This window comes from Pelophylax lessonae, assembly GCF_965119305.1.
Source record: "Pelophylax lessonae genome assembly, chromosome: 2".
Classification (NCBI taxonomy): Eukaryota; Metazoa; Chordata; class Amphibia; order Anura; family Ranidae; genus Pelophylax; species Pelophylax lessonae.
Genome location: NC_138769.1, coordinates 471870450 through 471897579, shown reverse-complemented (window position 1 = coordinate 471897579; position 27130 = coordinate 471870450). Strand labels below are relative to the sequence as shown.

The window sequence follows — 27130 nt, the reverse complement described above, 5'->3', positions numbered from 1 at the left end:
CCCGGACTATTGGTTCCCCACCCCTGATCTAAGGTCTATTATCCTTTGTCATCTGGTGAGTGCAAAGATTGGTGCAAGTGCACGTGTGACAAATCTTTTCCAAACACATTGGGTGTTGTTTATTTCATAGCAGAATTTTCCCAAGTTTTTGGTGAGTGGTTAGATATATCACACACATTGTTGAAGTCATTTTGGTTCACACTGAAGATTTGTTGAAGTCCAGTCACATATTGATATGTTGGAACTGCATTTAATGACTGTTAACTAATTATCACAAGAAGCTCTGCACACTTTTGTTTATGTTAATTTGAAGGCTGTATGCACACCTTGTTTGTGTCAGCTACTAAACGATTACACAGCGCTTAGGTAGGGTACACCCTAGTAGAAAATCTGCTGAAAATTCCCGTCCGAGGTAAAATGGTATGATTTTCGGCTAGTGTGTACCCAACTTTCAGCAACCGATGCCGACATTTTCAAAGAAAAAAAATGGAGGGACAAACACCAAAATCTTTATCGTGCGTCCCCAGACGACCAATTTTCGTTTAATGTGTATGCAGTACGTCCGTGTAAAATTGCATATGAAAGACCACGCATAATCTGAAGTTGCTGACGACCCAGAAGTCTAGGAACAAATGTCCCAAAAAAAAAAAAATCGGACGAGAAATTTCGTGAACATTATGCACTGTCAACTAAAAACGGTAATGAACGCTGTGCAAGAGAGAGAAAAATCAGAGGATATTTCGTCCGATTTTCGTCAAGTGTGTACGAGCCTTTACTTTCTTTCTTTTTACTAGTCAGTTTTGTTTGGTATTCTTTTCCTAAATACAGTTTTTTTTTTTTTTAATGATTTCCGATATCTACAAATCATGCCAAGAATAGCTCAGATAGAATTTACGTAGAAAAGGTATGGTTCTCACCAATAAGGTTTTTGGTTAGGCCTTCGGTTACAGATGTCAGCCAACACAATATATTAACAATTCCTTACTGATTCCAGACTCAGCCAGATTTCCCTCAAGGCAGAACATTTCAGGACATGCAATGTTACTTTCCAGTTAGTTAATTATGTTTATATTTGTACTCAGCAGAGCAAAAAGAAGTCAATTGTGCTTTGATTTAAGTGAATTGTATTAGGAATATATTATTTCTTCACTAGAACTGTACAATGTTAATGGTATTAATGGAACTAAGGACATGTTACACTGTTACACTGATACGTTAAATTACACTAAAACATACTGCAAGAAAAAAGCACATGATAAGTCTGCTTGATTTAAAAGAGCATGAAATGTTTCAGGTATTATTATCATTTTGATTGTTTTGGGGGTTGTTTTTATTTTTTTGGTTTTTTTTGTTGTTTTTTTTACAAGTAGGAAAAAAATGTGTCCCCTTTTTAAGAGTTTCTAACCTAGCTCACCAGACACAAAAGCTGGTATCCTTTTAACAGGAGTACCTACAAGTGTGTGACCCCCCCCCCCCCCAATTATGCTGATAGCAGACTACATGCTTTTTATTATCAAGGTGGACCTTAGAGTGTGGTCTCTGAAAAGTACTGTGATAAATGGTGTTAGGCACAGAGCTGTCTCTTACCCCTAAAGATTGCAATCCCCTGTCCTGTGAACTGGTAAAAAATAAGGTATTTTGGGACTTCTTACCTATTTCCTTTTTAATGTTGAGCACATCTGTTTGAAACCCATGAGGAGACTGGCAGATTTGAAAAATATAAATCATGTATCCTCCTGAATCTAAGCATTTAGATGTTTCCATTCAGCAGAAAAGTATACTTTCTTTATCGTACATCACGGGACACAGAGCCATATTCATTACATATGGGTTATAGGCCACCTTCAGATGAATGGACACTAGCAACCAATCAGACAGGAAGTCCCCCTATATAACCCCTCCTATAAGGGAAGAACTTCAGTTTTTTCGCCAGTGTCTTCAAGGTGATGGTCACAGTCGAGAAGCTCTCCACCTTTTATGTTTTTTCTAAAAAAGAAGAAAGAAGATTATGCTACAAACCCTGATCAAAGATCGCTGAATCTAAGGGGTTAGCAATCAGATAAATCCAAAAAAGTCAATGACTAAGAAGATGGTACCTGAGCCTCGGGAAAGCAGATACAAGGTTTTGCCTGTGACGTTGTCCTTTTTAGGCACTGGACCCTGGGATCTGGACCCTTGGTAAAACCAAACCCTAAGGCACTCCGGCAGGGTGCTCTACAGGCCCAAGGGAATGGCCCCTCAAAACAAAGGGACCCACTCCTTGAAGGTTGGCAAGTGACAGTAACTCACCGTGATGGGTGACGATTGGATTCTTGTTACAAAACAGAATCCTGCGGCAGGACTGGTAAGTCCACTTTAAAAATTTTTGTAAAAATATTTTTATGCACTGTTTCCTTTAAGATAACAGATACCAAGTGCCATGTTAGTCTCTACAAGAGACAATAGGTGTATTAGCTATGTCAAAGCACACCTTGTTTGTTTAAACATTTTCTTTGCTCCCTGTGCAAAACAGTAGGTGTATCAGCTATGTTAAAGCACACCTTGTTTGTTTAAACATAATGCTTTTCACCCTGGACTGATTACCTGTAAGGTATCAGCTGTGACAAAGGGCGTTTGGTTGCTTAAGCTGCTCTCACCCCATGTTGTTTGGCGTGAAGTTTTCCGCCCTGGCGCAAAAGTGTCCACGCATCCGTCTCCTCAGAAAGCTTCGGATCAAGCAGTACCTTCAGTGGCGTGTCTGTGGCGAAGGATCGTCCACAGGCATGCAAATATTCGCCATTTAGAAACAAGTGTATGCTTAGAGCAGGAGGAGTGTGTCATGACATGATTGGCATATACGTGGACGTCAGGTAACATGCTGCGCATGCGCAGTACAACCGCAAATGGCGCCTCTGTCAGGGGGCTGGAGGGACACAGAGCAGCAGCAGCTGGGTTGCATGAGTCACTGTGGGTGCATGTTTAAAGGCACAGTCAGGTTCTGTATCTTTGGGAAAATCAGTGCTTTGTGTGATAAGCTGTAAAGCTTGGCACAAACCTTGAGTACACTAAATAGTACCTCAAGTTTGTCTTGCCTAAGAGCATGTCCTCCCAAAATAGGAGTGGGGGGGGGGGGGCACAGCTGGAAGAGGCACTATGGTGCAGCCATCAGACCTTGAAGGTCTTAGCCATGCCTCCTCTGTGTCTATTACCTCTGAAGGGCCAGGGGCAACTAGCCAATCTGAGCCATTATGGTTGTCAGGCATAGTAGCTACTGTCACTGTCATAGTGTTTCTGTCACAACCTACGTCACTAAGGACAATTTGGCATCGGCGTTAGCCGGCCTTGAGGTTAAGATTGCGGGCATGATAGCAGCATCGCAAGGAAGGAGGAAACGTGATAGATCCTCCTCACCTGAGCCACCAGGATTGGGCAGAGAATGTGGAAGAAGTAGCTGTAAATTACGCTATAGAAGATCAAGCTGAAGTTTCTAGGGAGTCAGGATCTGAGGAGTCATACTCGGCCTCTCAATCCCAGAGAATGTTAATTCAGTTTCTCACTGAAATGGTCCAGTTTGGATACAAATTTCCTCCCTTAGAAATGTCTGAAGTCTTTTTCCTCTCTAGGCTCATTGCGCCCACCTCATAGTCCTCAGGCTCTTCCCTTACATCTGCTCTTGGAGCAGGTAATGTATGCTGATTGGGATCATCCTGATAGGATTTTTGTTCCTCCCAAATGTTTTCACTATGGTATCCTATGGAGAAAAAATTCACTGAAAATGAAGTATACCTACTATGTATGCTGTCATTTCTTCAGTTAACAAAAGTTCACCTTGTCCTGTGGATAATACCCAGGTTTTTAGAGGTCCAGCTGATAAGAAGTTGTAATCTTTATTAAAGCCTCCTTTGTTGTTGCAGGGTCTGCGATACTACCAGCAGTAGCAGCTATAGGAGTTTGTCAGTTTTTAAAAGACCATAGTAAGCTAGTGTCCAGGACAGTTCCTTCTCAAGGAGAGTCTGTGGAAGATTTGATAGATCTACCTCACACTTTATGTTTTGCAGTGGATTTTCTTAAAGACTCCATACAACAAATGTCACAGCTTGCTCTTTCGACAGTGCATATGCGTAGAATCCTATGGCTAAAAAGCTGGTCTGCGGATTTACCGTGTAAAAAGTTGCTGGCTGGCTTTCCATTTCATGGAGAACGCCTATTTGGTTATAATCTGGATAAATATATTCAAAAGATATCGGGGGGGGGGGGGGGGGCATTGCTACCCGTTAGAAGGAAAATCAAATGTCGTTCTTTTAAGATTCCCAGCACTCAGACTCCCAGTGCTTCTAATCCCAGGCAGTTGCGAGGGCCCCAGCCGCCTGGATCCAACACTAAGCCTTCAGGGCAAGGGCAGAAGAAACCCTCAGCCCAGAGATCTACCAAGTCTACCTCTAAGCCTTCCATGTGAAGGGGTACCCCCAATCAATTGGGTGGGGGGAAGGCTGCTACGGTTCTTGAAGGACTGGGTAGAAATAATTCAGGCAACTGGATTATTTCCACCATCTCGCAGGGATACAAACTGTGATTTCGGGTGTTCCCGCATCCTCAGTTTGTAAAATTAAACATACCTGCATATCCTCTAAAAAGAAGATCTCTTTTTCTGTCTCTGGACCATTTAAGGTCCCAAAGAGTGAATACAGAAGTGCCGGAGGACGAAAGATTCAGGGGTTTTTACTCAAACCTTTTCGTAGTCCCCAAGCCAAACGGAGACGTGAGCCCTATTATGGATCTCAAAGCTCTAAACCAGTTTCTGAACATTCATACTTTCCGTATGGAGTCAATTAATTCAGTCATGACCTCCCTGCAAGGAGAGGAACTTCTAGCATCCATAGACATCAAGGATGCAATGCATACCTTCACGAGCCTATTGTTGAGGCCCATCAAAGGATCAAAGGTTTTTACGCTTTGTAGTAGAAAACCGTCATTTTCAGTTTGTGGCCCTGCCCGTCGGGTTGGCCACGGCTCCAATAGTGTTCACAAAAATCCTAGCTCCAGTATTGGCTGCCCTAAGGTCTCAAGGGATATCAGTGATAGGATATCTAGATGATTTATTACTAATAGATTGATAGGCTTCAGCTCTAAGCCGAAATCTTTTCCAGACAGTACAGTTCTCTGACCAAGAGTACGTCAGAGTCTAAGTTGGTGATTGTTAACCAGAAATTTGGAAAAAGGGAAATCCTTTCTTCCAGTAGTCTGGAAAGTAGTGACTAGAGATGCCAGTCTCTCCGGTTGGGGAGCAGTTCTGGAGGAGGCCACGGTCCAATGAAAGTGGTCTTGGGTAGAGAAAAGTCTCCCCATCAATGTCTTGGAAATCCAAACAGTTTGTTAGGCTTTGAAATTCTGGACGCCCAGACTTCGGGGTTACCCTGTCAGAGTACAATCCGACAATGCCACAGCTGTGGCTTTATTCAACCATCAAGGAGGCACCAAAACTCGGTCAGCCCAGAAAGAGGTAGATATCATCCTATCCTGGGCAGAAAAATTTGTTCCATGCCTATCAGCGGTTCTCATTCCAGGAATATAAAACTGGCAGGCAGACTTTCTGAGGTGTCAAAAGAATGGTCCTTACACACCTAGATCTTTGCATTGATCTGAAAATGCTGGGGGTCCCAGAAGTAAATCTGTTGGCATCCAGGTTCAACAATAAGTTGAAGAGATTTGTGTCCAGGACAAGGGATCCACTCGCAGTCGGGGTAGATGCTTTGGTGACTCCTTGGGAGGAGTTTTTCCTGCTCTATGCCTTTCCTCTGGTTCAGCTGCTGCCGAGTCTGTTCCAGCTAGAATCCAGCTAGAGGGGAAACCAGTAATCCTGGTAGCTCCAGCATGGCCAAAGAGGTTTTGGTATGCGCAAATTCGAAAACTGACAGTGGCAAGGCCTTGGGTTCTTCCACTGCGTCCGGACCTGCTCTCTCAAGGCCTGATATTTCACCCGGATTTACAGTCTCTAAATTTGACGGCTTTGCTATTGAAGCTTTGGTTTTGAAAGAGCAGGGTATATCTGGCCCCGCAGTTTCTACCCTGATAAATGCTAGAAAACCAGTCTCTAGAAGCATTTCTTACAGAGTCTGGAAAACTTACATTGCCTGATGTGAAGCCAGGAAATGTCATCCCCGCAGGTATATCATCAGGAGAATTCTAGCCTTTTTGCAAGTAGGGGTAGATATGAAATTAGCCTTAAGCACTATTAAGGGTCAAATTTCAGCCTTGTCGGTTTTTTTCCCAGAGACCGACCGCTTCGCTTTCCTAGATTCAAACCTTTGTTCAAGGGATATTACGTATGCTTCCACCAGTGAAGCCACCATTGTGTCATTGGGACCTAAATTTGGTGTTGGCAGTTTTACAAAAACAGCCTTTTGAGCCTATGGGGCATATCCCCCTGGTTCTTTTGACCAGAAATTGGTCTTTTTGATTGTGATAACTTCAGCCAGAAGAGTATCAGAACTAGCAGCTCTTTCTTGTAAAGAGCCATTCTTGATTTTACATTAAGATAGGGTGACCCTACGTCCACACTCAAGGTGGTGTCCACGTTTCACTTAAATCAGGACATTGTACTGCCTTCTTTTTTTCCTTCAAACAGAGGGGGAAAGGTTACTACATTCTCTTGATGTAGTTACGTGCTCTTAAGACTTACTTGAAAAAGTAGGTGCCTCTTGGGCAGTTCGCCATCAAGTTTCTATGGCTCAAATTTGCAAAGCTGCAACTTGGTCATCAGTGCATACGTACACTAGATTCTATCAAGTGGATGTTAGGACCCAGGAGGAGTCTGCATTTGGTCGCAGTGTTCTGCAGGCAGCTATGTAGCCCTTTTGTGGTCTGATGGCAGTATTGATGGTATCCCCCTCCCCTCAGGTGCATTTCTATAGGACATCCCATATGTAATGAATATGGCTCTGTGTTCCGTGATGTACGATAAAGAAATATGGATTTTTTCTACAGCTTACCTGTAAAATCCATTTCTTGGAGTACATCATGGGACACAGAGGTCCCTCCCCTCTTGTATGGGGTAGTTATTGCTTGCTACAAAACTAAGGTACTTCCTGTATAAGAGGGATTATATAGGGGGACTTCCTGTCTGATTGGTTGTCAGTGTCCATTCACCTAAAGGTGGCCTATAACTCATAAATAATGAATATGGCTCTGTGTCCTGTGATGTACTCCAAGAAATGGATTTTACAGGTAAGCTGAAGAAAAAAATCCATATATTCATGAATCATCATTCCAAAATTTAGTGAATTTTCCACAGAACAACCTAGGCCTGAGCCTACAGTCTATTGGGTGTATAGGGGGTCCAGATACAGTCTTCATGCTCTAACAATAAATCAGGTGAATGGCACAATTGGTCAAAGCTGTGTACCTGCTGTTAATTACAATGATGGAAGCACCTGTTGTAGATAGTTGGTTTAATGGGGCCATGTCAGTAAAGACAATGCAAATGTAATGTAATGTAATGCTTCCCTGTAGCTGTTGCTATCCTTATCAATGTCAGTTGTAGAGAATGGGATGGGGGCAGCAAAGCTGCTACCTTTCTGTCTTTATTCGTCTCTCAATACTTTTCAGATCAGACAGATCGGGAAGTATTCAAGCAGTAAGGCCAAAGCTTTTTTTTTTTTCTCCAATGGGACGCCATCAAATGCTGGTTTATTGTTCATCTTCATAACAAATCAATGAACTAAATATTCTGGAAGGTTCCTTTTGCTTCTAAGGGATCAGTAATCTTGCATATTAAGCCTCTGGTATTCTGCAGAACTGGCTCTCTTCATGTAGATATATATTTAGTATTGATGAGATCACTGCCACAGTGGCCATTAATGATGCGCAATCATCAGAATGGTCCCATGTACCCCCGACGTCTTCTCCACACCTGAAATCATTGGATGTGATGGCTGCATTAGTCTTCTTTTCTTTGGCTTTTTCTCTCCGTTTTCACCCGATGATCTGGCCAGGAACACACCTCTTGTAAAGAATGCCTCCACTCTGCTCAGCTCTGCTCCCCCCGGCCGCCATTTTCTCCCCCCTCGCAATCTTTCATCCGACCTCCTCACATCCACATTAGGCCAAAGCTTTTTGGCTATACTTCTCCTGTGGTTCACACTAGTGAGGTTATTTCTGCACTTCTGTGAACACGTTTTCAGCCGACAGTGGGCTAAAGCCCCCTGTCGGCTGACGTCACAGACCTGGCCCAGGCTCTGAAAAGGTCCCAACCATATGGCCAGCCGGTCCCATCTCCTGCACAGACAAGCGATCCAGTCAGTGCTGGAGGGGCAGAGCAGAGAACTGGTAACTGGCAGTCATTTACTCATTTCTCAGTCATGGAGGCAGCAGGGGACAGCTGCAGCTGAGATCAGTGCTACAGCCATCTAGGTGAGTATTTTTTCTCTTTTAATTTGATAGCACCTATTCCTTCTTATGTCTGAATAAGTGATTTAAAAAAAAACATTGTTTTTAAAAATGTTATGAGACTATCCTTCTCCCCCTTCTATGGTATCTAGTTCATAGATTTAACAAGGATTAATCTCAGGGTCATCCTCCCATCTTTAACATCCTGCTATTAGTCTACATCCTGCTTTAGGTCTCTCTTTCCTTCATAAAGCTTTAGGGATTTATTCTGGAAAACATATTAATGTCCCCTCATAGGATGAATACTTCCTACTGAAATATTCCAGTAATTAGAGAACGACTGCATAGGAATTTCCCATAAATCAAAATATAATGACACAATCTAATTTTTAGCGCCAGAGAACAAAGTCATGGGGAACAACTTTTTTTGCATATACTATATTTAACCCCTACAGATTTATACTGAAAGAGGAGAATATGGAAAGCAGCATTTAATTTATTTCAATGAAATTATTTTAATGGCCTTGTCTTCATTCAACTTATCTCTTTCCTTTTTGTAGTGAATAGGTCAGCAGTAGAGATGAGCAAATCTGGCCAGGCCCTATTTGCTAAGAGTGTGGTGCATCCTGTTTGAAATCCAGCTTAAAGACTATAGAACAGCAGTGCGAGATCTTCATTAGCATAGCAGTGTCAATTAGTTGAATAAAACAAAACAGTACACTTACATGTACAATTCTCAATGTTCAGCATAAAAACAGTGGGTCCCCCAGGGAGGAACTACCATCAGGCTGTACCTTGCCAGGCAGGGAGAGAGCTCAGATCTGACAGCTGTCAAGAAAGACTGCCAATACCCAGCATCTAACTCCACTGACACTGCCTGGTGGAATCCTTAATACACTGATGAAAGGAGAGGATAGGGGGTGGTGTAAGGGGCGGTAATGCATTTCAATGGGAAACTCCATCTTTGTCATTTAGCTATGGCCTGCTGTCCTGCTGCTGACCAATTCCTATAAAAACTTCATTAAGAGTTAGGAGAATGCAGATGGTGCAGAATTGTAGACCTGAATGCTCTTAAAGTGGAAGTAAATTTCCTTTGTTTTTTTTTGTTTCTACAGATAAGCCTTTAATAAAACGTACCTGTAGGTATAGTAAATATCTCTTAAACGTGCACCATTTAAGAGATATTTACATGTGTAGCAGCGGATGGTGTCATCGCCATGGCATGGCTCTCTCAATGGACGGCATGCTATCCATTGAGAGAGCTGTGCCATGGCCTTGACTTCTGCGTGCATGCATGGGAGTGACATCATCATGGCTCTGCCATTCAAACGGTTGGAGCCCGTTAACCTGGAAGGAAGACTGGGTGTAGATGGATTCGCTGTGAGTGGTGACAGGGTGCCGCTAGAGGGACTAGTTTTTTAGGTAAATCTGTCAAATTGTGCTAGCACATTATGGCATTTCCCTAGGGGGGGCAGGTTTTTTTATTTTACGCAGTTTACTAATACTTTAATGAAGTAGGATTGACTAAAATGTACTAGCCAAAAAACAGGCAGGTTTTTTTTTTTTGTTTGCAAGAATTAGGAGACCACAGAAGACACAGCAGTGTACAACTGAACAGCTACAGGACAATTGTAAGTAGGTCTCAATCCCTAGAGAAAAGGAGCACAGGATGGTGCTTTTCTACAAAAATTAAGACCCTGCAGTTTATAGAGCATAATACATTTAGTCAGCAGCAGGATTCAGGGATAACAATGATATTTTTGTAACCTATACAAATTTTACATTATTAGCTTTTAAAAGGACCAAGCATTAAGGCTATGTTCACACCTATGCAGGTGCGGGAATGCGTGTAAATAGCAAGCGTTCCCACACCCGCAGGCTGCTCTGTAGCAGATGGGCAAGGGTACCATTAATTCTTAATGGCACCCCCACCCATCTGAAAAAGCAGTGGGTTTTCAGGTGCATGAAACTACATGGTGCAATAGTCCCATGCAGTTTCCTTGTGGTGGCAGTTTTGAAAGGGACCTTTTTCCTGCATTTCCTGCAGGTACAGCAGCTCATTCAAATGAATGGCCTGCTGTCCCAGTGCAAACACGACATGTAAGAAACATCTAAATATGAGCCTAGCCTTAAGTAGCATGCAACGTTGAGTCATATTGGCAATGCCACTCATGTTACTAACATTTAATGCATCAAGTCCTGTATATGATCAAAGGTTTTTAAAGCATGTATTTATAAAGGAAAAAAAGCATCTTTTATTGACCATATATTATGCTTTTTTTTTTTTCATCCAGCGGGTTGAACGAAAGAAAATGTCTTGATTTCCCCATCCACACATTCAATGTGGATGGGGGAATCACTCCCGCTGTGGTACTGTATTCTAAGAGAGAGAGCACTCATACTCAAACTGGAATTTGGAACAAAGTTGCTCAGTACAGTAATAGCAATGGCTGCCACTGCCAATGGCATTTGCAATAAAAGGTAGCACTGTGTCAACCAGCCTGGCCATACATGAATCATATCTGGCCGAATTTCTATCCATGCATGCTGCTTTAAATTGTATTCCCTGTATATAAACAACTCATAAACACTTACTTTTTGTCCTTTTACTCCACTGCAGTCACATTTGCTAGTTCCACATCCATTGCATGCCTGTAAAAGAAAACAGAGATAATTAAATAAGTTACAATTTACAATGTGCTTTTATTGTCTTAAGCCTGGTACACACCACAGTTTTGGGTTGAACGAGAAAAAACTGACAGCTCAGACCGGAGCTGCTGTACTAACAATCCGAAGTTAGTACAGCGATCTCCGTGCTGTGTTATTGTGTTCTCATAGGTGGACTACCCGCCCGCCAGAATACTCTGGCTAATGACTGAGAGTGCTGATCAGGAGCTGGTCGGCTGCTGGTTTTCCAGCATGCATGTCCGTACACACGGGCTGAATGTGGCCTGGTTTTTATAGAACCGGCTGATGTCACCCTTCCTTCAGCCTGTGTGTATTATGCCCCGTACACACGTGCAGATTATCTGAAGACTTTTGTCTTCAGATTTACCTTTTCTATGTAGTGCAAGGGCCTGCCGGATTGCATACAAATTGAAAGTGTTTAGGTTTGACCTCATATTATATGGTTTTGGTAAGTCTACAGACAAAAGTCTTCAGATAATCTGCACGTGTGTACGGGCATTAGGCTCTACAATGTTTGCTCATCACACATACAGACAAAAGACATGGCAAACAAAGCACTCAAACTCATACTGGAACTTCCACCAGTCACTAGGTGCAGTAAATGCAATGGCTGTTTGCAATAAAAGGTTCCACTGTGTCCTGGCGGTCAATAGTGAAAAACAAATGGTTTCCTTCTGAGCATGCAGTGCCTGACAGCGTAGCAAGACTTACGGCTTCATCACTGCATCATGACTGCATCATCCTATATCAATCCTTTTAATGTCTTCTGGCTACTAAATTAATAATACTTAACCTCCCTGGCGGTCTGATTATGTCAGTATTTTTGAATGTCAAAGTGGTACATTGTTTTGCATGGAAATCTGTTGTTTTATATTGTAGGCCTGTAATTCTTAGTAATATAACAGTAAAAGTGAATACAAATTATTAATAAATGATTAATAAATAAATTAATTAATTATTAAATAAATAAATGAAATGAATAAATTAATTAATACATTTTTAATGAAACAATTATTAATAAAAAATAAAAGGGATACAAGTAAAAGTAAAAGTGCCGGCAGGGCACTGGACAAAGCACTAGGGACAAAGCTAAGGTGAAATGGGTTGATACAGTAATGAAATCCTAACAGGTTGCAATGTATCATGTCATGTTTTGTTTCTTTTTTTGAATTTCCAGCCTGGTTCTGCACTCACGTGGCACTCACAGGGAAGGGAACACGGAAGACAGATGTAGGCATTGGCCGGAGGACATCAGGGGATCGTAGGGACAAGGTAAGTTTCACTACAGGGTAACCCCGAATGTGGCTCGGGGTTACCGCTTTTGGTACTGAAAATGAACCCTGAGCCTCACTCGGGATTACCACCAGGGAGCTGCTGGTATTCAGAGGACACCTTGTAATATTATCCAATGAGTACAAGATGTTCCATAAACGGCAGTGGTGCTGAAGAAGTGACCCCCTGTGGTCAGCTTGCAGTAGGTCAGTTTGCAGTTTTCAGTAGGTCTGTTTGTAGTAGGGTAGCTACTCGATAGAACCTGAGCAAGACTTGGAAGATTGTGCCCATCACTGTACAAAAGCCAACTACAACAGTGATTTTCAGCTTTCACAGCAATCCATCAGGTATAGTGCATGCTTACACTGTGTCAGGCAATACAATCAGTTCCTGGACATAGGTGTGCACAGGGGGTGTGCCAGGTGTGCATGGGCACACCCTAATCACTGCATGTTGTGGCGATTCCCCCTATTGCCTGGACTTCCCCCGCGTTGCTCTCCCCTGCAGTGTTGCTGGCTTCCCTCCTCTCCTCTCCCACTGGCTGCTGTAGGGGATGTTAAAAAATGGAGAGTGGGGAAAGGGACCGGTAAATATGTAATTTACTGGCTCCTTCCTTTTCTAAATGAACACAGTGAGCACACTTACTCACTGTGTTCATTCATAACAGACGCAAAGTGAACTGTGTTTACTATGCTTCAGTTTGTGAATGAACAGGAAGCCACCTGCACAGAGCACTTCCCATTCATTCACTGTCCAGAGCAGCTGAGGCTGCGGGGAAAAGCATATGTGTTTGAGCTTTGGGGTGCACACCCTAATGCAATAGGCTGCGCACACCTATGTTCCTGGAGTTCAGCTTTGATAAAATAGACGAAATGAAACATCTTTGTGCAAAGTGCAGTATCCTCTTGCCTTAGACCAGTGATAACACATGTGGTTGTTATAGGTTATTGCATTTGCACTTGTGTGCCCAGAAATCTTTTGAAATGTGCTTCGAATTTCTACTGCAGGTTACCAGCCGTCATCATCAATTCTTAAATAATTCTGTTAGGCACAAGCTGGTACAGAATTATGGTGCAATACATGTTTAGATTTTAAATCCATTTCATATCACATTGTATACAAAGGTTAACATTCTGAAAATGGTTTGGAAGGAACATCTGCTGACGCAATAAGGGATGCTTTACTTATCTAATTATTTGCCCATCTGACGTATATAGCGGGTGATCAATGAGCAACACTCACTATGAATTCTATCTGTATGAACTGTTAATGACCGATGCGTCCAGCATCAGGCCATATTTTTTTTATTATCTTTTGGTGCCGTTCCTTTACATGCATTTTCATTCATTCCTTTTGCAAATACCTGATTAGGATTTTTTTTTTGTAGTACTTTGATGTAGTGTGCATTGTGATGCCTTCAATCTGCCAGCATCCCAACCAAATAAGGAGCTATGGATGTGCTACTCAGCTTATCTCTGGAATTCCTTCAAACCTCTTCACTATATAACATTCTGAAATATGTCGGGCCTGGCTGCCATCCTAGCCGGTGGCCTATTACTAGAGATTCCCCAGAATCACATGCCTTACCTAAAAATAAAAATAGATTTGTATATAGTATATGCAATGTGAGTTATTTATTCATTTTATAGCTTTCAAATCAGAAATTCGTTTTTAAAATGCAAGCATTTCCAGTCTGTATCTGAGCACTACATAGCTGTAGAGTCATATACAACAGAATATGAAATAGACACTTTTGGTCCAACTGTAGAAAGTGCATGCAGTAAAATGTTTAACCCTTCCATGACCATAGTGGGTCAAAGTTTAAAGTGACACTCAGGGCAGCCATCAGAAATTTTGAGGCCCCTTACACAGCTTTAGGCCTGGGCCTCCAGGGTCTGACAACTAGATTACATTCTCCTCCTATGCTGGGGCCTGTGAATGCATATGATTGGCTACTAGGACTCCAGGCAGCCCTAGCAACCAATAATTTTGACAGCGGTGGCCAGTGGCAGGATGGGAGTCAGGAGCCAGTGCAGCGGGTGGCACCAGAGGCAGTCGGGACTAGTTGTCAGTGTAGGGGAGGAAAGGAACAAAAGGGGAGGTGCCAACTTGGAGCCTGGGGCATCCGGATGGACTGGGCCCGTTGGGACACCTGGGCCCCCTATATCTATATGGGCTGTACCCCCCTGATAGAGGCCCTGGTGACACTAAACAATATCCCTATTCTCCAAAAAGAATCCTGTTCTGCCCCTCTTTTATGTATATGTTGTGTGTTTCATTACCTTGCATGATTATTATTGTTCAGTACCATTATATTTATTTGGAAGAAATAAACAGGTGCTCTTTTCCAAGAGCATCTGTTTATTCTGATTTTGATTAGGATGTTGGCACGCTCAGGAAAGCCCTTTCCCCCATTTATTATTATTATTATTGTTCAGTAGCATGCTGTAATCCAGTGATATTTTGGGTCCACTAAAACATATTTACTTATGTAAATTGGTATCCACCTCTGCCCATCCCTCCTATTTAGTGCTAGTTAGTTCAGTTCTAGATAGAACCCCCTCCATGTTTTTTTCCATGTTCTCTCGGTCAATGTTAGTTCCTCACAGGGACAGGACTTAGGAAAAGCATTGTCTTCTTACACTTTAAAAGACTGGAAAAACATCCTCTGTACTGCAATTAGCTAAAGCAAATTGTGTTGAATTCAAATTTTCTGTTTTATGGAAAAGTCAAGCTGCCTGTGGATGAGGCCAAGTCAGCAGGGGATTATACTGTTCGGACAGACTGGGTCTAATAGGATATGTTAATACTAAAGCACCATTTTAAATAGAACAAATCTATAAAAACTACTGCTTAATGGCCCTGTAATCTAGTTTCTTATTGTATTTCCTGCCTTCTTGTATTGTCCTCCATAAGCTTCTAAAGCTTTTCTTTCCCCCCTCACTTCCTTTTGTTTGGAATAGCAGTGCATGCTAGTTGTGGTCATGTGCATTACTCTATGCACATTACAAATCCCATAGTTCATATTCCCAAATCCACCTTAGGAGCAAGCAAGAGGCAAGAGGGTGGCTATGCTCCAACATACAGTGGAACCATGGAGAATGCACATAGCCACCCTTCTAACAGAAAGTCAGATCACAGGTACAAAAAAATGAATTTGGTAATTTGGAGGAGGCTGAGAACAATAGAAGGTACTCTTTTGAGTTAGGACAACATACTTAAACAGACTTTTTTTTTAAACTAGAGCTTAGTGTTATACACATATACATGTATTTTGTTCATCCATCAATGCTAATGGTGGGATGGATGTATCCCCTCTGCCAGGCTTTTTAATTTCTGATAGCCAATGCCTCCTGCAACCAGTGCAGTATCAGGACATATGACCCACATGCTTGTTTTGTTTCAGAAACCCCCTTGGTCAGTGATGGCGAACCTTGGCACCCCAGATGTTTAGGAACTACATTTCCCATGATGCTTATGCATTTTGCAGTGTAGGTGAGCATCATGGAAAGTGTAGTACCAACACATATGGGGTGCTAAGGTTTGTGCCATCACTGCCCTAGGTTGAAAAGCTGACTTGCACCATTGAAGCAAGTTAGTAGTGGCAGCTTCCATAGTTCTCTCCTGAGAGGTTCCTTTTACACACCATGAATACAAAGACTGAGTGTATGTCCTCCAAAATTATAGATGACCATGCAGTTGCTTTGTATGCCTAATAATATATTAAGCTAATATATGCGTGGTAGCACAAGTAGCTTACACCTTAGGCACTACTCTATGGAATGTTTTCACAAAAATAAACAAACTCTACATGGAACATAAAAGTTGGTTTGAAAACCTGGAGAATTATACATTTTAGATTCTCTGCAGACCAGACTCATCTACAGGAGAAACATAAAGTGAGGAATCAGTAACTTTCCTGAGTCCATCATCCCTAGTTCTAAACAATGCAGCTTTAAAGATAAACCCTAGGGGAATATAAAAGACACAAATGAATGCAGCTATATCATGAATAACGATTAACGAATCAATAAATGTATTTCTAAATACAAGCAGTATAATTATATGGCCTGGGATCAGCCTATTAAAGTCCCTGTTTAGCAGGGCTGGATGGGACAGGAAGACGCAGCACAAGGAGCCAATCAGTTTATCTGCAGACAAGTGGTGTGTCAATAAGAAGAGGGAATAATGTGACAGATAGATGAGCTCATCACTTTGCTGTTTCTGCTTTCACTGTCCAGTCACCAGCTGGGGCTGGTTCAGGACAACCTGGGATCAGAGGGAGTGGGGTTAAATGATACTGGCCATCAGAAGGACATCTAGCGGCAGTAAAAAAAATACTGCAGAATGAAGCTGAATATTGCAGCAAAGGCTTGTTTTGGTATTTTATCTTTTGATGGGGTAATCATTTTCAACTTATTTTGGCTTTCTGAATGTAGCAATACTCCCAAGGGAGCTGCTGGTGACGGGTTCCCCTGGGTTACCATTAGCAACAAAAGAACATTCAGACATGTTTCCAAGTGATTTTACCTCAGACAAGGACCAGTCCAGTTTCTTTGGTTTATAGGTTTTATTAGGAACTTGAATAGCAGAAGGTATGAGTGGGATACTCCAACTGAACTAAACTATGTACAATAAGCAGGAACAATGTGATAAATGCTGATTAACGCTAGATAAATGCTGATTAACGCTGGTTAAATGCTGATTAATGCTGGTTAAATGCTGATTAGCGCTGGTTAAATGCTGATTAATGCTGATTAAATGCTGATTAACGCTGTTTGAGCTAGTCACGGCTAGGCCGCTTACTGAACTTCACCTTTGACTGTTAAAGAGTCCTAATAGCTTCCTAAGGTACGCCTTTCCTGAGGTAGCTGACTTTAATAGCAGACTGCACTGCTGAGCAACTTCAGGGCCCTTCCTGGTGCCCCCTTTTTACCCCTAATCTTCAGGGCTTCACAACTTGTCACCCCCTTTACTACAACACACTGGGTTAGCTGGCTCCTTGACCCCCTTGACCTCTCTGGAGTGGTTCCCTCTCTTATGCAGACCCCTGGGCAGGTGCTTAAGTACTGTTTTTCCAGAAGAATCCTGCCCAGCAGCGCCACTTGGTCAGCACACACTGGATCCTCTGCAGCACAGCTCAACCCCTGGTTCCTAAGCCGACTGCCTGGACCACCTTCCTCAGCAACAGGAGGAGAGACAGCCATCACCCTCCTCCTGGGACCTGGCTTCCCGCCCGAAGACACCCTGTCACATGCTCACTCCACATTTATTTCCAATCCCAGGATGCATTGCAGCAATGCCCACCCACTGGGACAGTCATAAACCCTGGTGTGCTATTGGCTAGGTTTCCTCCACTGCCCAACAAGGTCACTCATTGGATACAGTGGGGTGACTCCCCGGACTCAACAGAACACACCTGGAATCATGTGACAGGCTAACTAACAGAACAGACCCTCCTGATAAGCAGAACAGGGTGACAAATATATTTTACCTAGCACCTACCTAGGAGGGTGCTACATGAAAGTACATGGCAAACAGGGTATAAAACTAATGCTGTCATGAGTACTTATAATGCACACCTGAAAATGTGTTTCTGATGCTGGATATACACTATACGAAAAAACATTCAAACTAATTTTCGAAAAACAAACTCTTGGCCATGAGAGCAGACGATTGTGCCATCATGTAATGACCAAATTTTGATCAATAAATCATTCAATGAACATAAATGAATCAGTTTTTCATTCATTTTGTCACATATGCCTAATGCAAACAGTTCAGGCGAGAAACACATTAACCTTTCAATTTATCGTTCGTTCAGCAGAATTTTTCAAACTGTTCCTTCGATTTTTCAGCTCTGAAAAGTTAAAACTGATTTTCTATTTGTGCCCATTAACTGGACGAAAAACGAACGAAGGAACTCAAATGATTTTTTGGCTAGTGTATGACCAGCATTGTCAACAGAATAATAGTAGCGCTAAAAACACTATATAAGAGTTCCTAAAATAGACAGTGGATATCCACTAAAGTGACAGTGTGGTGAACAGCTTGGTCCTCACAGTCTTTAGTTGACTAATACCATAAGTCTATTGACGGGTTAATCTAAAGAAACAAACTCCCTTCCAGATCTCCAATAAATATGGAAGTCCAATATTATTAACGGCGGTTGTAGGGTAGAAACTGAGAAACCTCCGTGTAGTCTGGTCGGGTCACCACAAATCCACCACCAAGTGCAGGGGGGCAATAAGAAATGGCCACTCACCGGATAGATTTGCTCACCTATTCTCATAAGTGAGCACCACTCGCTTAATGTTCACAAATCCACATGTCACCATAGGATAGGTAAAATCGAGCAAAAGATGGTTCCCAATCCAGTGCAGTGTCCCTTTTTCTGCCAATGTCTCCCAGATATGTGGAAAATAAACAGATATCTCCACTAGTGCAATACGTCTCATAAGGCTTTATTACAAAGTAAAACAACACTTAATGCACTCACTTTTAGTTGGATAAATCACAGCATATCTCATAGAGGCAGTATCGGGACCCCTTCTCCTAATCCGATGTGGCTCCACGCCAGATCGGGTAGTTCCGGATGTCCTTCGCTGCCGTAAACCTCGATAGGGTGCGTCGTCTGGCCACGCCCCAACGCGTTTCGTCACTTCCTGACTTCAACTGGGGGACCCAGTGGTGCTCACTTATGAGAATAGGTGAGCAAATCTATCCGGTGAGTGGCCATTTCTTATTGCCCCCCTGCACTTGGTGGTGGATTTGTGGTGACCCGACCAGACTACACGGAGGTTTCTCAGTTTCTACCCTACAACCGCCGTTAATAATATTGGACTTCCATATTTATTGGAGATCTGGAAGGGAGTTTGTTTCTTTAGATTAACCCGTCAATAGACTTATGGTATTAGTCAACTAAAGACTGTGAGGACCAAGCTGTTCACCACACTGTCACTTTAGTGGATATCCACTGTCTATTTTAGGAACTCTTATATAGTGTTTTTAGCGCTACTATTATTCTGTTGACATTGCTATCAAATATCCATATTTGTTCAAGTAGCAGCTTCAGGGGTATTATTTGATTACCAGCAGTTGCTGGTGCATCCTAAAGCGCGGAGATAGTCGCACAGTTTGGGCGGAAACTGAGGATTATTTTATCATATGACCAGCATTAGTTAAGGAAACCTGTGCTGAGAGCAACAGGAAATCCTCCAATGCTGGCCCCTACTTGCTGAAGATGCTAGTTATCTGGCTGTCATACTGATCTTCTGGTGTCAATGCCTTCCAGAATATGAACTCAGAATGAACACAGTTCTGACCCTCATATGTCACTAGCTATACACCTGTTCCTGGTTTACCCTAAGAGGTATTGAAATTAAAGAATCATCCTGTTTGCCAGAAAAGTTTCTGCAACTAGATGGTCAACAAAAGCAGTTCCATATTTTGCTCAGCAGGGGTTTCCTCTAGCGTGAGTTTTTTACAATGCTCTTCTCAGATTTATGTTCCCGTCATAGATTTTATTGTCTCATTACAGAAACATGTGAGTGTTGAATAGCCAAACAAGATCATAGCATAAAATGAGGCAAAATGTTCAGTTTTTACAGAAGAAAAAGAAGGAGAAGGACCTCCACTTGAAAGGATGACTAATGAATCGTTTGATGCATGTGTCTTTACAGAGGAAGACGTTGTAAGATTGCTGTCTAAAGTGAAGACAATTAAGTCACAGGGTCCTGATTAGATACACCCAAAATTATTAAAAGAGCTTAGTGGTGAGCTGGCAAAACCATTAACAGATTTATTTAACCAATCATTAGTAACAGGAGTCGTCCCGGAAGATTGGAAATTGGCAAATGTCGTGCCCATTCACAAGAAAGGTAGTAGGGAGGAATCGAGCAACTATAGACCAGTGAGTCTGACATCAATAGTAGGCAAATTAATGGAAACCCTATTAAAGGATAGGATTGTGGAACATCTTAAATCCCATGGATTGCAAGATGAAAAACAACATGGGTTTACTTCAGGGAGATCATATCAAACAAATCTTATAGATTTTTTTGACTGGGTGACTAAAATAATAGATGGTGGAGGTACAGTAGACATTGCATATCTAGATTTTAGTAAGGCTTTTGACACTTTCCCACATAGAAGACTTATCAATAAACTGCAGTCATTGAGCATGGACTCCCATATTGTTGAGTGGATTAGGCAGTGGCTGAGTGACAGACAACAGAGGGTTGTAGTCAATGGAGAACATTCAGAACAAGGTCATGTTACCAGTGGGGTACCTCAGGAAACTGTACTGGGGCCAATTTTGTTTAATATCTTCATAAGTGATATTGCAAAAGGCCTCGATGGTAAGGTTCGTCTTTTTGCTGATGACACAAAGATATGTAACAGGGTTGATGTTCCTGGAGGGAAACGCCAAATGGAAAAGGATTTAGGAAAACTAGAAGAATGGTCAGAACTCTGGCAACTGAAATTTAATGTGGATAAGTGCAAGATAATGCACCTGGGGCGTAAAAACCCAAGGGCAGAATATAGAATATTTGACACAGTCCTGACCTCAGTATCTGAGGAAAGGGATTTAGGAGTAATTATTTCAGAAGACTTAAAGGTGGGAAGACAATGTAATAGAGCAGCACGAAATGCCAGCAGAATGCTTGGATGTTAGGGAGAGGTATAAGCAGTAGAAAGAGAGAAGTGCTTATGCCGCTGTACAGAACACTGGTGAGACCTCACTTGGAGTATTGTGCGCAGTACTGGAGGCCATATCTCCAGAAGGATATAGATACTCTAGAGAGAGTTCAGAGAAGAGCTACTAAACTAGTACATGGATTGCAGGAAAAAACTTACCAGGAAAGGTTAAAGGACCTTAACATGTATAGCTTGGAAGAAAGAAGAGACAGAGGGGATATGATAGAAACGTTTAAATACATAAAGGGAATCAACTCGGTAAAGGAGGAGAGCATATTTAAAAGAAGAAAAACTACCACAAGAGGACACAGTTTTAAATTAGAGGGGCAAAGGTTTAAAAGTAATATGAGGAAGCATTACTTTACTGAGAGAGTAGTGGATGCATGGAATAACCTTCCTGCAGAAGTGGTAGCTACAAATACAGTGAAGGAGTTTAAGCATGCATGGGATAGGCATAAGGCTATCCTTCATATAAGATAGGGCCAGGGACTATTCACAGGATTCAGATATATTGGGCAGACTAGATGGGCCAAATGGTTCTTATCTGCCGACACATTCTATGTTTCTATGTTTAACCCCTGGGTGGGGAATAAGGTAGTGAGGTCTAGGCCTTATTCACACTGGTGTACATATCCCTGCGCCCATGCAAAGGGCTTTTTCACCTGCATGAGAGGCACTGGTGCTCCATGCAGCCAGGTGCAGGAAGCCTGTTCAAATCAATGACAGGCGGCTAGCTGGACAGACCTGCAAGGATCTCCAAGCGCATCCTGAAGTATACATCCATGCAGGTCCAATGCACAGATCATAACACTATTCTTATCCATGTATGCATATATGCAGCACCATGAAAGAAGACCTGCTTCTATGAGGCCACATATATGTGTAAATGCGGTGGAAAAGGATTAACAACCAGCATCCATTCTCCTCCCCTACTAAAAATTACAGTGGTATCAAAAAAGCACCAAGCGGCTGAGAAAATCGCAGCCAAGTCTTACTACATTATCAAACTGTGGCTCCATGCACACTAGCATTATTTTTAAGCCCCTAGAAGCTGTTATTAGCATTTTATCCTGCTCCTAGAAGCTAAATAGTGTTATCTTATGTGCCCATGCACACTACTTAGGTCATTTTTTGAGTTTTTTGAGCTTCAGCGTCTAAGAGCAGAAAGAAATTGTTTTTGTAGAGTTTCTTGGAGCGTTTTTCCCAGCAGTAACGCTCCTCAATGCTCCTAAACGTTTTTTGAGGGTTTTTTTTCACCTTTTTTTTTAAAGGAACTGCAAAAACGCCCATAAAATGCTAATGCTCCTAAATGCTACTAAAACAGAAAGCTATTACTAGCGTTTTTATCCAGCTAGTGTGCATGGAGCCTGAAAGTCTGATCAAATCTCAGCTGTACTAGTGTGAATCTAGTCTAAGTGCTAGTTCACACTGGTGCGATGCGGGAACCCTGCAAATCCACTGCGGGTTCCCGCATCACACCCAACTTGCAGGCAGTGCACACTGCCATATGCAAACTGCTGGGAGTGGCCATACAAAGTTCATGACACCCCCAGATTAGTTTGCATATCTCAGGGCGAACTGTCAGTTTGGACGGGAATCAGATAGGATAGGTCTGAACAATTCTGCAATCCGATTCTGGTGCGGACCAAAAAAGGGTCCTGCACGAATGCGATGCAAATTCAGCCATACAATCTGTATGGCTGAATTCACATTGCACAGACATGCCATGTGATTTGCAGAGCAGTGCGGTGCAAATCACATGCGATGTCTGACATCGATATGGTGTGAACCGGTGTTCAGTGAAAAGACCCTGCCCGTGAAAATTCCCTACCCTTCTCACTTCCGGTGCACCTACGTCGCACCTACGTCATGGAACAGCTGAGCAGGTTACCATTGCGCATGCTCAGAGGTCCGGTGGGTAGGGAATTTTGACGGGGTAGTGTGTTGTAACATTACACCGCATCAGCTGTTGCCGTGGTAACATTAAAACATCTCGGCTGCAACATGAAATCATCTCCGTTCCTACCCCTGTCACTTCCCTGATCTCGGCTCCTAAATGTAAAAGCGGCGGGTCTATGAAAATATAAATCCCGGAGATCTCGGCTCCGTGATTTATATTTTCATAGACTCGCCTCCGCTTTTACATTTAGTTGCCGAGATCAGGGAAGTGACAGGGGTAGGAGCGGAGATGATTCATGTTGCAGCCGAGATGTTTTTAATGTAACCGCGGCAACAGCTGATGCGGTGTAACGATACAAGACACTACCCCGTCAAAATTCCCTACCCTCCGGACCTCTGAGCATGCGCAATGCTAACCTGCTCAGCTGTTCCATGACGTATGTGCACTGGAAGTGGCACCGGAAGTGACGAGGTATGGAATTTTCACTAAGTATGGTTTTCTAACGTTACACCTGTACTTAAAGAACATTCAACCAAAAGAGAAACATTCAACCAGATGAGGAAATAATAGCAGGGAGACCTATGCACCGTGTACAAAGTGTATGGAGATCCCTGTGCTCACCAGACAGTAATCAATCAGCTACTGCAGAGAGTGGACTGATATACAGAATTGATACAGTATTACAGGGACGGAACTCACTGTTTGCCTCAGTAAATCTGTTGCTCATCTGAGAAGAATTTCAGTCCAATTAACCCAACAAACAAGGAGTTCTATCTCTGCAACATTGTAATCATTCTGTATATCAGTCCACTATCTGCAGTAGCCGATTGATTACACTGTTTGTGGGGAGCACAGGGATCTCCATACACTTTGTACACAGGGAAGAGATCTACCTCATATTAATTCCTCTTCTGTTTGAATATTCTCATCCAATAGTGTAAGAATATTTTCTTTATTGGTTGAATGTTCCTTAAAGGGTGACTCCACTCTCGTGGGGAAAAAAAAATAGCAAATAAAGAAAAAACAATATAGCGTATACAATTGTGACACACATCATATTGTAATTGAATGTTATTAGTTACATAGTTAGTGAGGTTGAAAAAAGACATCAGTCCATCCAGTTCAACCTATGATGTGTGTGTGTGTTTGCCTTTAACCATACATTGTATACCCCTGTATGTTGTGGTCTCTAAGGTGCCCATCTAATAGTTTTTTGAAACTATCAATGCTCCCTGCTGATACGACTGCTTGTGGAAGAGAATTCCACATCCTTACCGCTCTTACAGTGAAGAACCCCCTACGCACTTTAAGGTTAAACCGCCTTTCCTCTAGTTTTAGTGAGTGGCCACATGTCTTATTGTATCTCCTTTCTCTGAATTGTTTGTTCCTTATGCTAGGGTCGCCAGTACAGTATTTGTACATTGATATCATATCCCCCCTCAATCGTCTCTTCTCCAGAGAGAATAGGTTCAGTGCTTGTAGTCTTTCCTCATAGCTGATGTCCTCCATTCCCCTAATTATTTTTGTTGCCCTTCTCTGGACTCTTTCCAATTCCAGCACATCCTTCCTGAGGACCGGTGCCCAGAACTGGACAGCATACTCCAGATGTGGCCGGACCAGAGTCTTGTAGAGCGGGAGAATAATCTCTTTATTTCTGGAGTGAATCCCCTTTTTTATACATCCCAGTATTCTGTTGGCTTTGCTTGCAGCGGCTTGGCATTGCATGCCACTGCCAAGCCTGTTGTCTACCAGTACCCCCAAGTCCTTTTCCATCCTAGACTCACCCAGAGGTTACCCCCCTAATGAGTAGCTTGCTTTCTGGTTTCTGGCCCCCAAGTGCATTACTTTACATTTTTCAACATTAAACCTCATCTGCCATGTAGTTGCCCACCCCGTTATTTTGTTCAGGTCCGCTTGTAAGGTTTCCACATCCTGCATAGAAGATATTGGCAAGCTTAGTTTAGTATCATCTGCAAATACTGAGATTGTACTAGATATCCCCTCCTCTAGATCATTTATGAATAAATTAAACAGGATTGGTCCCAGGACAGAACCCTGTGGGTCCCCACTTTCCACACGCGCCCAATCCGAGTACTCCCCATTAATCATCACCCTCTGGACTCTCCCCTGGAGCCAGTTCTCTATCCAGGTACTCACCTTATGGTTCATACCTACCTTCCTTAGTTTGTACAGTAAGCGTTTGTGGGGAACGGTGTCAAAGGCCTTTGCAAAGTCCAGATACACCACATCCACAGGCTTTCCTTTATCTAGGTGGCAGCTCACTTCATCGTAGAAGGTTAATAGATTGGTTTGGCAAGAACGATTTTTCATGAATCCATGCTGATTGCTACTAATAATACAGTTTTCATTACTAAAGTCTTGTATGTGGTCCCTTAACATCCCCTCCCAAATCTTGCAGACTACAAATGTTAGGCTGACCGGCCTATAGTTACCCGGGATACATCTCGGCCCCTTTTTAAATATTGGTACCACATTGGCTTTTTTCCAATCAGCTGGCACCATACCCGTCTGTAAACTATCCTTAAAGATCAAGAATAATGGTCTGGCAATCACCTGGCTGGGCTCTTTAAGAACCCTCGGGTGCAAGCCATCCGGTCCCGGTGATTTATTTATGTTAAGTTTCTCTAGTTTAGTTTTAAGTCTATCTTCTGTTAGCCATGGTGGTATTTCCTGAGGTGTGTTGTTCAGTTCGGCCTTACAAGCTAGGTTCGTGTAGCCCCCCGATTCTTTTGTGAAGACTGAAGAGAAGAAATTATTTAACACTTCCGCCTTTTCTCTGTCCTCAGTGGCCATATTTCCTTTGTCATCTTTTATGGGGCCAATGTGTTCTGGCCTCGCTTTCTTACTGTTTATATACTTAAAGAACTTATTTTTACTCTCCTCCGCTATATGTCTCTTGTGTTCTATTTTAGCCGCCCTGATTTCGTCTTTACATTTCTTATTACACTCTTTTAAATGTATTTCCCTTTGGAATGCACTGGTCAATCCCCTTGTTAAGTATGCTCTTGAAGCGCTCCCATTTTTCCTCCGTGTTCTTTGTTCCCAGGGTTCTATCCCAATTCATATTTTCTAGCAGCGAGCGCAGTTTTGGGAAATTGGCTCTTTTGAAATTCAGCGTCCTTATATTACCCCTCTGTTTCCTATTACTGTAATTATTACTGAAACTTAGTGACCTATGGTCACTGTTTCCTAAGTTGCCCCGTATTTCTATATCCGTGAGCAGGTCTGTATTGTTGGTAATCAGTAGGTCAAGTACCGCATTGTTTCTTGTCGGTGCATTCACCATCTGACCCATGAAATTGTCCTGCAAAACATTTAGGAACTACCTAGCCTTGGCTGAGTGTGCGGTTCCTTCTGCCCAGTCTATATCAGGATAATTAAAGTCCCCCATTATAAGGACATTTCCCATCCTTGCTGCCAATCCTATCTGTAAAATGAGGTCCGCCTCCCCCTCCTCCCTCTGGTTGGGGGGCCTATAGCATACGCCCAATATTACCTTCCCCACAGTGCCTTCCCTTTGAAGCTCTACCCATAGGGATTCTGCCTCGTCCATAGCTCCATTATTAATATCATCCCTCATATTTATCTGTATACTGTTCTTAATATACAGACATACCCCTCCCCCTTTTTTACCTTCTCTATCTCTGCGATAAAGGGAATACCCCTGAATGGTCGCCATCCAGTCATGAGAGCTGTCAAACCAAGTCTCTGTTATCCCCACAAAATCTAAGTCCTCCTCAAACATCAGTAGCTCCAGCTCTCCCATCTTGTTGGCCAGGCTTCTGGCATTAGTAAACAAACCTCTTAATTTTGACCCGTTACATATATCCTCATTTGATGTTTTTAGGATGCTCTCTTGATTTTTCCCCATACCCACCCTGGGGGACTCTGTTAATGATTGTAAGTGAAGGTCAGTAGAAGACGCTGAAAAATTAAGTTTCCTTTTCAATCTGTAGCTGTTGTAATTTTCTGAAAATGCAATGCAATATGGCTACCTGGAGCTGTTCTGTACACAGAATGTATACTGACCACACCCCAGAAACATCATTTCCTGCTTATGTGATTAGCTCACCGATTTTCCCAGAAGTCTGTTCTAAGATACAAGTCAGATTTCTGGCATCCCCTGCAACAAAAATTTAATTTTGCTGAGATACTTCCAATAGGAACACGTCTAAAGGAATGCAG

The 27130-nt window shown here is 42.5% G+C and overlaps 1 protein-coding gene across 1 annotated transcript in view; it reads right to left on the bottom strand.

Annotated features, from left to right (window-relative positions):
• LOC309548150 (uncharacterized protein) overlaps positions 1 to 27130 on the bottom strand; it is a gene marked incomplete at its 3' end in the record, with an annotated part of 127815 nt that overhangs the window by 20521 nt on the left and 80164 nt on the right. The window contains exon 2 of the mRNA XM_082248112.1: positions 10960 to 11016. Within this exon, the coding sequence (XP_082104238.1) occupies positions 10960 to 11016 (57 nt within the window). The remainder of the gene's footprint in view (positions 1 to 10959; positions 11017 to 27130) is intronic.